This window comes from Pygocentrus nattereri, chromosome 18 (genome assembly GCF_015220715.1).
Source record: "Pygocentrus nattereri isolate fPygNat1 chromosome 18, fPygNat1.pri, whole genome shotgun sequence".
Taxonomy (NCBI): domain Eukaryota; kingdom Metazoa; phylum Chordata; class Actinopteri; order Characiformes; family Serrasalmidae; genus Pygocentrus; species Pygocentrus nattereri.
The window spans coordinates 35,083,718-35,100,172 of NC_051228.1; the positions used below are offsets into that span (position 1 = coordinate 35,083,718).

Here is a 16,455-nt window from a genome sequence, read left to right on the forward strand (position 1 = left end):
GGCTGAGAGGCCCTCTCCCCACATCACTCCGGGCCAGGGCAGGTGCCTGTTAGTTGTCTTAAAGAGTAACTAAACCCTAAGACCTTTTTCATTAACGCCTGAAATGCACAGCTCTGTAATGATAAAATATACCAGCCTTGCTTAAAATGTAAACGCATCTTCCCACACTGTGAAAACGTCGTCTTTATCGTGGCCAGATCCGCTTCTGCGGCGTCCCTCTGGTTCAGCTCTGCTACAGGCACGGATGTGTGTCTTCTTACCGAAGTATCATGACGCGTCTCAGTGTGTACATCAGCCAAACAGCGTTACCACTCCCTGATGCCATGCCACACTCATAAATATGAAAGCATGGGAGCCCAGAGTGAGGAGATAATCACTCTCACTTGAGCTAATTACTCCCAGCACCACCTCACAGGGCTGAGATATGCCAGCTGTCTGTACCAGCTGTAAATAACCCAGTTAAGCTGAGCTTAGTTTGTAATAAAAGAAGTTGGACCGATTAAGTGAGGATCCTTGAGTCTCCATAAAGCTGCCGGCATCGCATCCGATTCATGTTTCCCTTCACAACTCAAACACCTGGGTGTGACTCACTGAACAGAAATCAACGGAACTATGGAAAACGAAACGGTTCAGGAAAGATCAACGTTAAATTTCCATTCTTACTGACTGTGTCAACCTTTCGTCCATGCCGCCTTTCTCAAACTCTTTCCCTGCTTTCCGTAGTTCCAGTGTTGCTTGCCACTGATTTCTGTTCTGTGAGCACCTGACGGTTGGATTTCTGAAAAGGAACGTGAATTTGAAGGGGAACTGAATCAGATGTAACGCTGGTAAGCTTGAGTCAGTGACTCAAAGCTCGAGATGCACTGCCTGATCAGAAACACCTTCCCTCGTCAAAGATGGGGATGGTAGAAGAGAAATAATGTCAATAATGTCTCTCTGTTGCAAAAGTACCATTTGATTCCATCACTCCTTATTTTCTAGCTCTAAAAAAACACAACAGCCCAGACCACCTGGTTTCCCTTGCAGCCCCACCTACAAACCCATACATCACTGCAGTGCTCCTGCCAGGGTGCCCCCCCGCCCCCCATTTTTGAGCAGTTTTCATAGTTGATCCAGGGGTGGAGCTCAGAATAAAAGGGTGTAGTTACTCTTTAACGGAACTGGCCAATCGTGCGTTCAGCTGTCTAATGCTGTGTTAGCAGCAGTTCAAAAATAATCAGCGACTGGCTTCATGTGGCTTAGAGGAAGCTTGTGTTTGCCTTTGCCCTCCTTTGTCCTGTTCATTTGTGCCAACTGCAACACCCTCAGTTACGTCACTGTGCCATCCAGATGTACCAGCATTGAGATAGGATGGGACTGTTTCAGCTCAGTCCCACTTTTCATAAAGACTCAGTCAGAGGCCGCCTCAGTCAGAGGCCGCCTCTACCAGTGCAGTTTCTAAAGCTTTACCATCCAGTCTTCAGACAGAGATCCTCTTAGCTTCTATTTGGTACTTAGCTTATTAAATTTAAACACTGTTTTACCAGAGGAGGACGGGTCTCCCCTTGAGAGTCTTGGTTCCTCCCAAGGTTTCTTCCTCCAGTCTGAGGGAGTCTGTCCTTGCCACCGTCGCCTCCAGCTTGCTCATTGGTGGATGTATGTTGTAACTGTGTGTTTTCAAACTTCTGTAAAGCTGCTTTGTGACAACATTGTTGTAAAAAGCGCCATACAAATAAACTTGACTTGACTAGCATTGGTGATATTGTGTAATTTTGGGGAGACCTAACAAATTTGCTGTAGCTAGAAATAACTTTCATTGAAAGAGCCATCAGTGGAACTTGATGGCTTGACTTGATGTTTGACTTGATGTGTGTTTAATTGAGAAGACTTTGGTTGCAGCAGTCACACACGAGCAGCTGGGCTTCAGGTTGGAACTCAATATGATTTCTGGGTAAACCTAGGAAAATATATAAAAATATTAGTGCTGTTAATAAACTATCACGTTTACCATGTTATTAGTACATTTAACTTGCACCGTCACCTGGGAGGATCAGGCCTAATAAAGCATTAAATGGCTCGTTAGTGATTCGCTTGCATGTCGCATGCTCAAATAGGAGGTATCAGGACTGTTAAGGCTCACATGACAATGATCATGAAATAGTACAATGTAAATCCCTTCACAGTTGTCTCAGTTTAAGCCGCATCAGATCAGTGGAATTTGTGAACAATTTACATTTTAAAACAAATTCTGCTCCAGTGGCTTTGTTTTCCGCCGTTTTAGTGATGCTGTTTTTTTTTTTTTCCTTCGTGTCACTTGTGCACGGAGAACTGTGGGTAACTGAAGGCCTGGAAAGACACATCTGGAAAGACCTTGAAATCACTCCGAATGTTTCTAGGCTGTATACGAGGGCTCCTTCACTTTGGAACGGCCTGCTATGACGTAGCGGCTGAGGTTTTTAATACATAAAGTATCGAATTGAACCAAACCTCAGAATCGAAAATGTGCATCATTACACTCCTGAAACCTTGCCCACCGGCATAAACCAAATTTGCAGTTTATTTCCTCTGTTTGACTGAAAGTAGTGTTTTATTTAGAGATTTTGCATTGCCATTGCTGTTCATGTTGTGAGACCTTGCTCTGTTTTTCTCTCTGTTTCAGTGTTTCAAACGATTTGAGCTTAAAAAGGCTGCACAGAATTGAAATCCTGGAGCTCATCCTTAACACTATAGAAAGATGTGTATGTATTACATTTTTTCCTCTAGACTTTAAAGTCCTTTAATGACATTTGAACAAAGGCCACAATCTTTCCTTAAAACATCCCAGTGTCCTTGACTCCCACTGCTGCACAGTTTTGTGTTTTTCCTGCATCAAGTGAAAATGTGTAGGTGGAGTATAGGACTGGAGTTGGAGGACTATGCAGACACTTTCTAGTCTAGCTAGTGAAGCTCATTCTGAGTGTTTTTTCTCTCTCTCTATATATATATAGCTTGCAGACACAGAAGCTGAGAGGAAAGCAAGGGAGCTGGTATTATTTAGCACCTCTTTTAAACTGGTAAGATTGTTTAATTGCATTATTGGGATTTTATGTCTAGTAGAGCTGGGCTGATTTTTGCTGTCCTTTATGTCCAGAACATGACAAACTCTCACCAAACAGTGGAACATTTCACAGATCTGTTATGGAATAGTGGGAGAAAGTTTCAGGTCAGCTGTTTTTACCAGCTGGAGAAGCCGTGCATAATTAAAAATAATTTAAGAAGAGTTTCTCAACAACGTCAGGTGGGTCAGGGATGGACCACACCGCCTCACTGCCATCACTTCTACCACATCCACGTCAGAGTCCAGCAGCATTGCTGTCTGATCCACCCATACCAGCACAACACACACTAACACACCACCACCACATCAGTGTCACTGCAGTGCTGAGAATGATCCACCACCCATACCTCATACCTGATCTGTGGGGGTCCTGACCAAAGAAGAACAGGGTAAAAGGGGGTAACAAAGTATCAGAGAAACAGATGGACTACAGTCTGTAACTGTAGAACTACAAAGTGCAGCTATACAGTAAGTGGAGCTGATAAAATGGACAATGAGCGTAGAAACAAGGAGGTGGTCATAGTGAAGTGCTTGGAAAGTGTATTCCATGTACAGCAACTAGCTGCAAAATCAGCCACTTTTGAGTTCATTGTTTTGTGGTGTCATGAGAATCAACATGTTTTATATTTACCCATATTAATATTTACACATGCGTCTTATCAGGCAGGGCTTGTTTATTTCAATTAATGGGAATAATAAACTTTACATATGCACTGATGATTTGCTTTTATTATTAACTATTATGTATAATGAAGGATTATATACAGAACACAGTTACTTCAGACATGCTTATTACTGTGTTTCTGTCTTGCCCACTGCCTGTCTCTCTGTACCTGTCTCTGCAGCAAGAGGATTGTCTTGTGGATGCAGTGAAGTGGCTTGAGGAATTTGGGCCGCCAGGCTTTAGCAGGAAACTCCTGGATCTTGGCCCAAAGTCAACACGCTATCATGTTCTGCAGTTCATCTTCATTGAGTGTAAGTCAAGTGCAGTTAAGCCTGGGAGTTGCCATTTATTATGTATCTTTACTCTCTATCTACACTTATGGCCTTTTAATCCGAAACACCTTCCATATAGGTGATCTTTGCTGGTTTACAGTCAATTACTATGACCCATGTGCTACTGTGGTGGTCCCTTTCTATTGAAGGACAGGGTGGTTGATAAATTGTGCAGCAACAAATGACTTGCAGTCAGTTATTTTACACCGACAAAGAAGTAGTGAAAGACTGTCATTGATACTTTAGTTGCATTTCAGTGAAAATGAAAATGCAACTCTCCCTCAATCACCTTGCGCTGTTAAGTGAACTTACTGAAGGAGAGACATAAAAGATTAACCAGACTGCTTGTTATTATTCTGATTTACTGTTTTGTACAATAAAATTATTTTCAGTTGTTAAATATGGTTCTTATTAAAGATGAAGGGACTTTCTAAAATAAGTAGACATTGTGAACAAAAATGGGGCTTTTTAAAGCATCGAAATGGTTTTATTGGAAGAAAAAAAACTATAATTTTATACCTAAAGCACAAAAGTGTCAACATACCAAAAGCACCAGCAATTGTTTTTTTTTTTATAGAATACCTTGATATAAAATTTTGGCTACACTGACCCGGGCACTGCGGATTGGGCTGCCCACCACTCCGGGCAAGTGTGCTCACTGCCCCCTAGTGTGTGTGCTCACTAGAGTGTATGTGGTGTTTCACTTCACGGATGGGTTAAATGCGGAGGTGAAATTTCCCTGTTGTGGGACTAATAAGGGTCACTTAATCTAAACTTAATCTTAATGTGTGTGTGTGTGTGTGTGTGTGTGTGTGTATGTATATGTATGTATGTGTATATATATATATATATATATATATATATATATATATATATGTGTGTGTGTGTGTGTGTGTGTGTGTGTATATATATATATATATATATATATATATATATGTGTGTGTGTATGTGTGTGTGTGTGTGTATATATATATATATATATATATGTGTGTGTGTGTGTGTGTATATATATATATATATATATATATATATATATGTGTGTGTGTGTGTGTGTATGTATATATATATATATATATATATATATATATATATATATATATGTGTGTGTGTGTGTGTGTGTGTGTGTGTATGTATGTATGTATATGTATATATATATATATATATATATATATATATATATATATATATATATATATACACTGCTCAAAAAAATAAAGGGAACACTTAAACAACACAATATAACTCCAAGTAAACTGTCCACTTAGGAAGCAACATTGATTGTTGATCACATGCTGTTGTGCAAATGGAATAGAAAACAGGTGGAAATTTTTGGTAATTAGCAAGACACGCTCAACAACTTTCTGGCTGATGTTTTGGTCACTTTTGAATGTTGGTGCTGCTTTCACACTCGTGGTAGCAGGAGACGGACTCTACAACCCACACAAGTGGCTCAGGTAGCGCAGCTCATCCAGGATGGCACATCAATGCTAGCTGTGGCAAGAAGGTTTGCTGTATCTGTCAGTTTAGTGTCCAGAGGCTGGAGGGGCTACCAGGAGATGAGCCAGTACACCAGGAGATGTGGAGGAGGCTGTAGGAGGGCAACAACCCAGCAGCAGAACCGCTACCTCCGCCTTTGTGCAAGGAGGAACATGAGGAGCACTGCCAGAGCCCTGCAAAATGACCTCCAGCAGGCCACAAATGCGCATTTGTCTGCACAAACGGTTAGAAACTGACTCCATGAGGATGGCATGAGGGCCCGACGTCCACAGATGGGGGTTGTGCTCACAGCCCAACACCGTGCAGGACGCTTGGCATTTGCCAGAGAACACCAGGATTGGCAAATTCGCCACTGGCGCCCTGAGCTCTTCACAGATGAAAGCAGGTCCACACTGAGCACATGTGAGAGATGTGACAGAGTCTGGAGACGCCGTGGAGAGCGATCTGCTGCCTGCAACATCCTTCAGCATGACCGGTTTGGCAGTGGGTCAATAATGGTGTGGGGTGGCATTTCTTTGGAGGGCCGCACAGCCCTCCATGTGCTCGCCAGAGGCTAGCCTGACTGCCATTAGGTACCGAGATAAGATCCTCAGACCCCTTGTGAGACCATATGCTGGCGTGGTTGGCCCTGGGTTCCTCCTAATGCAGGACAATGCTAGACCTCATGTGGCTGGAGTGTGTCAGCAGTTCCTGCAAGATGAAGGCATTGAAGCTATGGACCGGCCCGCCCGTTCCCCAGACCTGAATCCAATTGAGCACATCTGGGACATCATGTCTCGCTCCATCCACCAACGCCACGTTGCACTACAGACTGTCCAGGAGTTGGCGGATGGATTAGTCCAGGTCTGGGAGGTCCGCCACCTCATCAGGAGCATGCCCAGGCGTTGTAGGGAGGTCATACAGGCACGTGGAGGCCACACACAATACTGAGCCTCATTTTGACTTGTTTTAAGGACATTACATCAAAGTTGGATCAGCCTGTCGTGTGTTTTTCCACTTTAATTTTGTGTGTGACTCCAAATCCACACAGGTTAATAAATTTGATTTCCATTGATTTTTGTGTGATTTTGTTGTCAGCACATTCAACTTTGTTTCCCTTTATTTTTCTGAGCAGTGTATGTATGTATGTGTGTGTGTGTGTGTGTGTGTGTGTGTGTGTGTGTGTGTGTGTGTGTGTGTATATATATATATATATACACACACACACACACACACACACACACACATATATATATATATATATATATATATATATATATATATTCAGAAAACTACAAACAAAACATTAATATGTGCCTAAGTGTTGTCAACATAATATGATAAAATTTTTGTGCATGACTGAATTTACAGTGTTAAACAATGTGATCATAGTTTAATGACAGATTATACTATAGTCATTGGTTTGTTACATATTAGACGTATTACAAATGTGATGTGGAAATAAACAAACTAACTCGAAGGTCTGATTTATATTTCTAACATAAGCAATTCATCGACCTCGTGTGGCCCAGGATACCGTCTGACTAGTGTGGAGAGAGTTCATTCCCCAGCCCAACATCAGTTCCTTTATTCACTCAGATGTTGACTGCTGGAAACGGAATGAATGATAACTTAGTTTTGATTATTTTTTTTCTTCCCACATGTCCTCAGATGCTCGCTATGTTCAGGTGGTGTCATGCAGCAAAAAGAAGATGATAAGAGAGCTGTCAGTAGAGCCAGAGCCGTGGAGTTTACAGGTTGGAAGTCCAAGTTACTCCTGATTAGGATTTTGATAAGTGTTCATTTGGGATCTGTTTGCAAACACTCATTTCATAGGTGTTGTATCACTAGTTTGAGCTTTGTCTTAAAGATTTACAATAATCTGGGTAGTTAGGCTGTTTAATAAGTATACTGTATTAAAAACATATCAAAGAAAAGGTGGGAAAAAAGGTTTTGTTCACTTTAATGTACATTATTGTACACAGGTTCATTCCGTGTACTTTTTTTGACCATTTCCTTTAGTGCATTTGTTATGAAATGTCCAGACACACAATAAAGGGTAGCTGATGTTAACAAGTGCTATATGAAAAAGGGAAGTTCCACTTCAAAGATGTCACGGCAGTAGTGCTTTCAAAGTGAGGGGCAGTACAGTTTGTTGAAATCAGTGTTTTACAACTCGGATCACTGATTAAAAGTATACAGTCTTCAGTATTTCGCTCTAACCCACATATCTTCTTTGTTTTCTCAGAAAAGTGAAGAAATGAAGAACAAAGGGAATGAACAGTTCCAAAAGAAAAAATATGATCTAGCAGTGAAGTGGTACACAAAAGCTATTAAGTACCAGTAAGTTTTGGATTCAGTTTGAGTTCATGTGTCTCAGCCTTATACATGAGAAGCTTTGTAGCTACATCATGTAACTTCATGTCGTAACTGTGAACTTGCTCATTGTAAGCATATTCTTCCTTTCAGTACCAACAACCACCTGCTGTATGGTAACAGAGCTCTCTGCTTTCTTCGATGTGAAAAATATCTGTAAGTTGATGCGAAAAAGCTAATGCCTTTAAAGACTTTAATGTGTATCTACTAAAACTTTGTTAACCCTCCTTTCATCTTCAGATTTACTAACATTTTTTGTTTTAGGGAGCAATTTGATCCCAGCAGTTTAAACCTCCAGAAAAAGAATTGTAATTAAAATTGTTACCCAGTATTGTGTCAGGTTTTGGTGACTACCTAAATAGCCTTTAAAAAAAAACATAACCCCCATCACAGCCCCCCATACATCCGCAATACACATTACATGACATGGCTCCCCACTCAAAGGTCAGCCGTTCTGGCAGCGCACGCAGTCCGAACAAAGTGCCTGTGGTGAGTCCCAAGTCCCGGGCAGCACAAGTGCCGCAGGGTGCCTGTTCCATACCACCAGTCCTCTCTCGGTTCCGTGTCCTTGTCGCAGGGGCTCCTCGGCTCCTCAGCTTTTGCTCTGAAGCTGGTAGGCCGCGGAACAACCGCTGTGTGAGCGTCCTATCCATCAGTGATTGGAGAGACTGAGCGCTGTGTTCTCCTTACTGGGGGTAATGACAGCAGCAGCAGCCCTTCTCTCCTCCACCTCCCATTTTCTCCATTATCTCCAGCGTTGAAGATTTTGACAAAGGTATTACTTTCCCTTTAGCCTCCAAATCTCCAGGAGCTTCTGTCTGGCCGTCCGTTAAGTGGAGAGTGGAGTTTAATTTGTTTCCCACTTCTGACAACACTGTGGCATTGCCGTAGAAGCAGATATGGAAAACGTTGTTTTGTTATTTTGAACAAGAAGTGCTCAGTCCAGCGCTACTACAACATGAAACAAAGGAAGGATGCAACATATGAGGAGTGTCAGAATCCAACCGCCCTGGATGCAGTTTACTCAGAGTAACACAACTACTCTAGTAACCACAGCAGTTTTCTTACCGGGATCCACCTTGCATGCCCACACCTCCTGATCTCCTCACAGTAGCATAGCCCGTGGTTGACGCCGCAATATGTTTGCTCTTCCCCTGTGTTGTGTGAACGATATGTCCTTCCTGGAATTATATTTTGCTGTGGAAAATATCAAAGTTCTCATTGGAATTATGTTTTACCCAGCCCCATGTTGTGTGACCTTTCAGTGGTTCTCGTGGTATCACATGTAGGTTATGTGAGGTTAGGGCCCTAAAGCAGAAGGTACATGGTGTGTGAGTTTTATTTTATTGTATTTTATTTTTATTTTTTTGAAGATTATAAAATTGCATGTTATAGTGTCCCCAGTATAATCCAAAGCAAATGCGTGTAAGATGTTAATATATCTCATGTTTCATACAGCTAAAACGGCCTGAGGTCAAAATGACCCCAAAGAACACTGATATGTACAAAATGTGAACAACATGGAACGTTCAAAATATATTATAGTTTTAAGGTTGTGTTTTTCTGATTTAATGGAATGCATATGAAGCATTTAACACTGAATGGGGTTTAAATTGATCTCTGAGATATTAGGAGGGTTAAGCTGTTTTTCATCCGTTTCAGGAAAGCAGTGGGTGATGGCAAGAGAGCTATTATTCTGAAAAGAGACTGGGCAAAGGTAAGCCTCTTCTGCTGTTTCGCCCCGAGTCTGCAGCGTGCAAACTTTCATGAACTTCTTTACTTTATTTTCCTGTTAATTTCTGTTTTTGTCAATTCCTTCATATATTCCAGGGCCATTATCGCTTCTGTGATGCTTTATTCTTTCTGGGAGATAAAGAGAAAGCATTGGAAGCCAATATGGTAGCTCAGAACTTTTGCAGTGCTGATCCAGAAGGAATGAGAGACCTCTGTCAGCAGTACAGCCGCTTTATGATGGAGCCTTATGAAGTAAAAGGTAAGGGCAGAGCGAGAATGCTGGGTAAGGAAAGCAGTGCTCCTGCCAAAAATGAAATGGCTCACTTTTCCCAGCTTTCATCAGTCAGCCAAGACATGTTCAGCGTCAAGTTTGGTACTGGTGCTACAAGACATGCTTAAATTAACACACTTGACAAACCATATTGAGTTGTTAAACAGTCTCAAATGGCATGTTTAGGTGGTTAGTAGCTTAATAACATCATTTGTATTATTTCTTTTTTTTTTAGATCTGATAAATATCGACAGCCAATCTAAAATAAGCAGGATCTTGTTATCAAAATATTGCAGAACCTGGTGTGGGCAGTACAAATCTAATCAGTTAGCCATCAGTTGCCGTCTTTAGGCCAGGTTCCCAGTACTTAGACTTGCAGTCTAAGTGAGTACACCCCTCACATTTCTACAAATATTTTATTTCATCTTTTCGAGATTTACTGTCCTCTCAAAAGAACTCAACGCACAGCCATTATTGTCGAAATAGCTGGCAAACCAAGTGAGTCCACCTCACAGCGAACATGTCCACATTGTGCCCATTTGTGTCGTCGTCCCTCCCTGGTGTCACGTGACTCGTTAGAGTTCCAAGGTTCCTGGTGTGAATGGGGAGCAGGGCTGTTAAATCTGCTGTTTTAGGTGCAATTCACTCATACTGACCACTGGATATTCAGCATGGCAAATCATGGTAAAGAACTCTCTGAGGATGTGGGAAAGAGAATTGTTGACAGCGACACAATTTGGCACGAGTCCTAAATGAAAGGGTTGATATGGAGCATTTGAGCGAAGTCATAGTTTGTACATTCTGAAATGTTTTTATATAGAAGAACATTCATTTCAGTGTTTTTTCAGTATATAAACCACCACTGTTATATTTCTGAGTGATTTTTAGCTCCAGTTATAGGACTTTATAATGGCATTGTATGTATAGTCATGATGTCAGCAAGTGGGAGCCTTGGCTCAGCCAGTGAGCTGCTCCGCTCACCAGCCAATCAGTACTAGCAGTAATGTCAACCAGTCAGCAATCAGTAGCAGTAACGCTGGCGTCCTGCTGCCCAAAGCATATACACAGACAAGTTTTCATTGCATTTTTTAAAGAAGTATATCCTTCTACTTTCCAAAATTAAAAGATGTTTTAGATGTAACGGAAGAAATATGAAGTGGCCAGGCTTCCCGTAAACTGGCTGTGGTGGCAAGGCCTTAAGGCCAGTTTATAGTCCAGGCGACAAAAAAGCGCTGTAGGCTTTCAACTCGTTGGCTCTGTAACGTTGGGGAGCGAGGAGGTGGACGCATACGCGGAGATAAGCGACTTTTATTAAGGGCAAATCCAGGGTCATAGTCAAAACGGTCCAGGTTCAAACAGCCGATACGGAGAACAGGAGGGACAGACATGACGAAATGAACACACAACCTCAAACAAGAACCGAACACCACGAGAATACAATACAATACAGCCAACACGATCAAACAGCATGATCGAACAAAGCCCAGCACTAGACTAACGAAAACACAGGGCTTAAATACAAGAGGGCTAACGAGGGTTCACAAGACACAGGTGGACAACAGGTAACAATCGAGGGCGGAGACAAGAAACAAGGGGCAGAACCGGGAGGAAACCAAACAAAGAATCACATGGACGATAAAAAGTAAACACAAAAGCACATGGAGGAGTGGGAGGAGCCAATCGTGACAGGCATAGAAAGTGGTTTGTGTGTGTTTTCTATTAAAAACCTGTATGAAAGCACAGCTACAGAAGCAGCAATGAAACCGCACAGAACAACCTGAAAATAGCTGTTACAGCGACGCTGCAACCAGAAATAATAGTAAAATCAGAAATTAGGGCTTTGGCCTGTGTTTTGGTTTGTTGCCGCTGTTTTTAGGTGCGCTTCTCCTCGTTATCCCACCACATATCACACTGCGTGTTTTTGGGAGGCTTGGGTGCTTTCTAAATATATTTCAATGAGAGGCGCTTGTTTTCAAGCAGGGTTGCCAGATTTACAGTTTTCCCAGAAAATTCCGTGTGAAAGTGATTGCAGTCGCGGAAAAAATGTTTGAAAATGAAAACAAACCGTCTTATAAATCCATATTGATCCAGGTTCTGAATAGCTGGCAACCCGTTCTGTTTCTCACGGCACTGAATCAGCAAGAAAGTAAACACAGCCGCACACCGTGACCATAGCAACAATCCAGAACATAGACCTTTGAGTTTCTGTTCAATCAGAGTGCAACAGCGTCTGCGCCCTTTCCAGATTTTAGTGGTACGCGACAAGGTCTGCTACACACAGACACTAATTTTGTCTGTTTTACGTCGAACGACGCTTGTCGCCTGGACTATAAATCGGCCTTTAATCCCCCCCCTCCTTTCCCACACACTACCGGCGAGCAAATGTGTGCCTCTCATTGAAATTGACCTCAAAAAGCACCCCTCAAAAACGCGTGTGATATGTGGCGGGACAGCTAACGTGAAGAAGCACAGCTGACATCAGGCGCCAACAAAGCCAAACACAGTGCAAAGTCCTAATTCATGATACTACTATTTACAAAAGAGGTCTTTATGGTTTACATGTCTGAGTGAATCCAGTCCGTTACGTTCACACAGTACAGTCTCCGCCCACAGGGGCAGAGTACTACGGTGAGGAGAGACGTGGGCGATAAAATAGTTCCAAGTTATTGATTTGGTAAATTTGTTTACTTGGCTTACTAACCCATGACCTGCGGCGGGTAGTTAGACAGGAGGTGGGTAACTCGGCCAAGTATTGTTGGAACGCTACGGAGCCCCGCTGGTGACATCCTGTATAAATAATAAATAATGTGTGGCCACAACTTATTAACACATGGGAAATGAGATCCTGATGCGTGGCCACGACTTAGTAAGGCATGGGAACGAGATCACGGCTTACTAAGACATGGCCACGCATTACGATCTCGTTCCCATGCTTTACTAAGTCGTGGCCACGACTCAATTATCTTGTTCCCACGTCTTACTTAGTCGTGGCCACACATTAGGATCTCGTTCCCACGCGTTAATAAGCCACGCGTTATTTTTTATTTATACAGGATGTCACCAGTGGAGCTCCGTAGAAAACCATTCATTAGCTAGAAGTTATATCGCTGCTGTCAGAACAAAACCTTGTATCTCCACTTTTTTGTTGTTGTTCATTTTTTCACATGATCTGAAAGTACCTGTTGCGCTTTACATTGGATTTAACCTTCGTGATGAATGTACCAACGGAAACAGCCCAAAATGACTTGGTAAAAATTCTGGTTCCATTGACTTACATTAAAAGTAAAAAAGGTTTTTTCCTTCTCCTGTAAAGTTACCATTTTGGAGATACGAGGTTTTGCTGTAACAGTAGCGATGTGTGTTTCTCTCGGGATATCTGTTCAGTTTGTCATAATTTATTTATTTATTTTTGTTTCAAAGCTGAAGGTAAACCGAAGAAAACAGAAACAAAGAAAGGATTCAGTAAAAGGTATTTTTCTGTATTAACCCGTTTCAGTTGGGTTAAAATAATAACTGTTTGTTTGTTTTGCTGACGTTGATTTCTGACACTCAGACATGAAGGAGCATGTGGACTCGATTCCTCAGTCCAACAAGTAAATTCTCAGAAAGATGCTGAGGCAGCTCCTGGATCTTGTGCTGAGGAGATCAAGGTGAGAATCCCAACAACACAACTTCCTTCGAGTTTATTATTAGGGTTGATGGTAATTGCATAGTGTACAACATGGGCTTAAATGGCCTTACTGAGAACTTGAGTGAAGCAAGGAAGTGTTCATGGAAGACATTTAGTCACAAAAACAATGTTAAGTGTGGTCATAAAAGCAGTTATGCTGCAAAACTAATAAATATATAGGTCATTTTAGCAAAGTCTGTGACGCACTTAAATCAGCAGTTTACATTAAACCCTGGTACCAGAGTGCTGCCACTCTGGAGAGCCGGGATCCGACACAACAGGCCCTAATGCTCAGATTACACTGAAGGCTTTCATTACCTTGGAGAATCAAACACACCTGATCCAGGTAATGAAGGCCTTCAGAAGCGTCTGAATACCGAAGCCAGTTTTGCTGGATCTGAAATCTCCAGGATCAGGATTGGGGACTGGGGCTTCAGACCCGGAAACTGTTCATGTTTTTAATGCCCCAAGATAGTGATGCCCAAATCCTGGTCCTGGAGAGTTAAGGTCAGACAACTTCTTTTTTTTTTTTCCTTTTGTGGTTATTTTCACAAAATGAACAAGGAAAATGTAAATTAAATAAGTGCTGCAGTTTAAATGAGATTTGATTCTGGAAGTAAACTAGTTGTGTTCTTGTGTACCAGAAAGCAGAAGAAAGGACGGAGCAGCAGGAACCCTCAGGTGAGTTTCGGTTGCCTCAGTGCAGAAATTTTATTTAGAGTCCCTTGTGTAGGTAGGTGGGTATCTAGATCTCCAATTTTATCAATATTTATAGTTACTACTTCATTTCAACACACCAGCTGTCCTGTTAGGTTGTGTGAATATTTCACGATGAGTGGACCAATAGAAATGCTCTAAAATCACTTAGAATAACATTTATTTACATTGACTTACAGTAAAATGTAACCGTTTTTTTCCTCCTCCTGTAAAGTTAATATTTTGGAAATGCTTGTTTTTCTTTGGACAGGATGATACATATACACACATACACATGCTCAGGACCACTCTTACACACATGAATGCTGTTGGTCCATCAGTCTGAGACAGCAGCTCATCTGTTTCTGCACAGTTTGTATTGGTCATCAAATGCGAATGATCCACCAACCAAATAATACCTGCTCTGTGGGGGTCCCGTGCACTGAAGAACGGGGTAAAAGGGGGCTAACAAAGTATCAGAGAAACAGATGGACTACAGTCTGTAACTGTAGAACTACAAAGTGCAGCTATACAGTAAGTGGAGCTGATAAAGTGGACACTGAGCGCAGAAACAAGGAGGTGGTCAGAATGTTATGCCTGATCAGCTGAGCTGTGTGTGTGTGTGTAATAAATAATATATAAACAAAAAACAGAATGCTCGACCTGTATGTGTATGTCACATATTGTTGGAAGAAAACCTCGTATCTCCTTTACAGAGGAAGGAAAACAACAGTTTTGTTTTGGTTCATTCTACATGAAATTTACACAGAAGGTAGAGGACAAGAGGCATTTTCAAATAGCCGAAAACTGAAAATGACAAAAATGGAGATATTAGGTGTGTGTGTGTGTGTGTGTGTGTGTGTGTGTGTAATAAATGTGTGTTTATTTATATATGTGTGTGTGTGTGTGTGTGTAATAAATGTGTGTTTATTTATATATGTGTGTGTGTGTGTGTGTGTGTGTAATAAATGTGTGTTTATTTATATTTATATATATATATATATATATTTTATATATATAAAATCGTGAATCGTGGTCCTGTGTGTAATAAAACATGCAGAGCTGTGTGGTCGAACGTGTTTAAGCTCGCTTTTTTCTCTCTTTCTCTGTCTGACTCTTTATTCCCTTGTGTGGTTTAATGAAAAGGCGTGTTGAGTCACTCCCGCCTGACAGATGACACTCCTGCCTGAACTCTGACAGGGTCCCGACCCTGAGAGGTCCGCTCTCGGCCCCGGGGCCATAGCTCGCTTCTCTCACGGTCGCCTTGCTGCTGTTTGTTTCGCTGTGGCTCGATTTGAATCGAGCGCTAATGTCCAAAAACCCATAAACAGCTACAGCAGAACCAGCAGCACACAACACCCAGTGAAGTTAAGACTTCATTCAGCTGCGGTCACAGGAACCCACCTCGTCAGTCTGATGACGACGAGCGTCCCTGAAACGCGGAACTGTTGAAGCATAAACTCGCAGAAGCATAACTTGCTGGTTAGGTCGGAGCGCAGCTCCGGGAAACGTCAGGCGATCTGCTCTCATTGTTTTTGTGTGATCGTGAGCCGCTGTTGTAGCTTAGTTAGTTTATCTTCGCCGAGATTTTGCGAGTTTTCAAGGTTTTTTTTTTACTCGGCTAGTCGAGAGCGCCCGATGACATCGCGCCTTTCTGTGGAAAGATCCGTTGAGGTTATTTTCCTGGGCCTGTGATCGTCGGGAGTGAACGTGCTGATCTAGAATCAGTTTTTGTGACCTCGACCGTGATAAACTCGCAGGAGTCTGATCGCAGGTCAGTCCTCCGCCTCGGGGCTGCTCTCTGAATACCCACACAGCCAGGTTGGCCGCCGTGCAGGTCCTGCGAGGTGAGCATAGTTCTGAGGGAGTGGCGTCTCAGCCAGCACTCCCCGCAGAGCAGAGCCGGGCAGGGCAGGGCAGGTAGCGCTACCTTGGTCCTCAGATGTTTAATCCCATGTTTCAGATATTCACCTCTGTGCTTTCAGGGAAGCCCAGGACCACCGAGGAGACTTCACAAGCCCAGAAAGACGTTAAAATGTAAGTCAAGCTAATGTTTGTTTCTCGCCAACGTCTGTTTTTTTATTTTTTATTATTTATTTTTTTTATTACTAAACCGCCGAATAGCACTTCTTTATGATCTGGTTAAAGGAAAATAAGGAA

General features: G+C 42.2%; 1 protein-coding gene across 2 annotated transcripts in view; it reads left to right on the forward strand.

The window, feature by feature from the left end:
- Positions 1–16,455, forward strand: part of ttc3 (tetratricopeptide repeat domain 3) — a 55,892-nt gene that overhangs the window by 9,124 nt on the left and 30,313 nt on the right. For both annotated transcript variants that reach the window (XM_017691383.2, XM_037547205.1), the window contains 12 exons: positions 2,639–2,717; positions 2,967–3,032; positions 3,922–4,051; positions 7,220–7,305; positions 7,797–7,891; positions 8,018–8,080; positions 9,587–9,641; positions 9,755–9,917; positions 13,350–13,398; positions 13,483–13,579; positions 14,244–14,280; positions 16,281–16,332. In XM_017691383.2, coding sequence (XP_017546872.2) covers positions 2,639–2,717; positions 2,967–3,032; positions 3,922–4,051; positions 7,220–7,305; positions 7,797–7,891; positions 8,018–8,080; positions 9,587–9,641; positions 9,755–9,917; positions 13,350–13,398; positions 13,483–13,579; positions 14,244–14,280; positions 16,281–16,332 — 972 coding nt within the window. The remainder of the gene's footprint in view (positions 1–2,638; positions 2,718–2,966; positions 3,033–3,921; positions 4,052–7,219; positions 7,306–7,796; positions 7,892–8,017; positions 8,081–9,586; positions 9,642–9,754; positions 9,918–13,349; positions 13,399–13,482; positions 13,580–14,243; positions 14,281–16,280; positions 16,333–16,455) is intronic.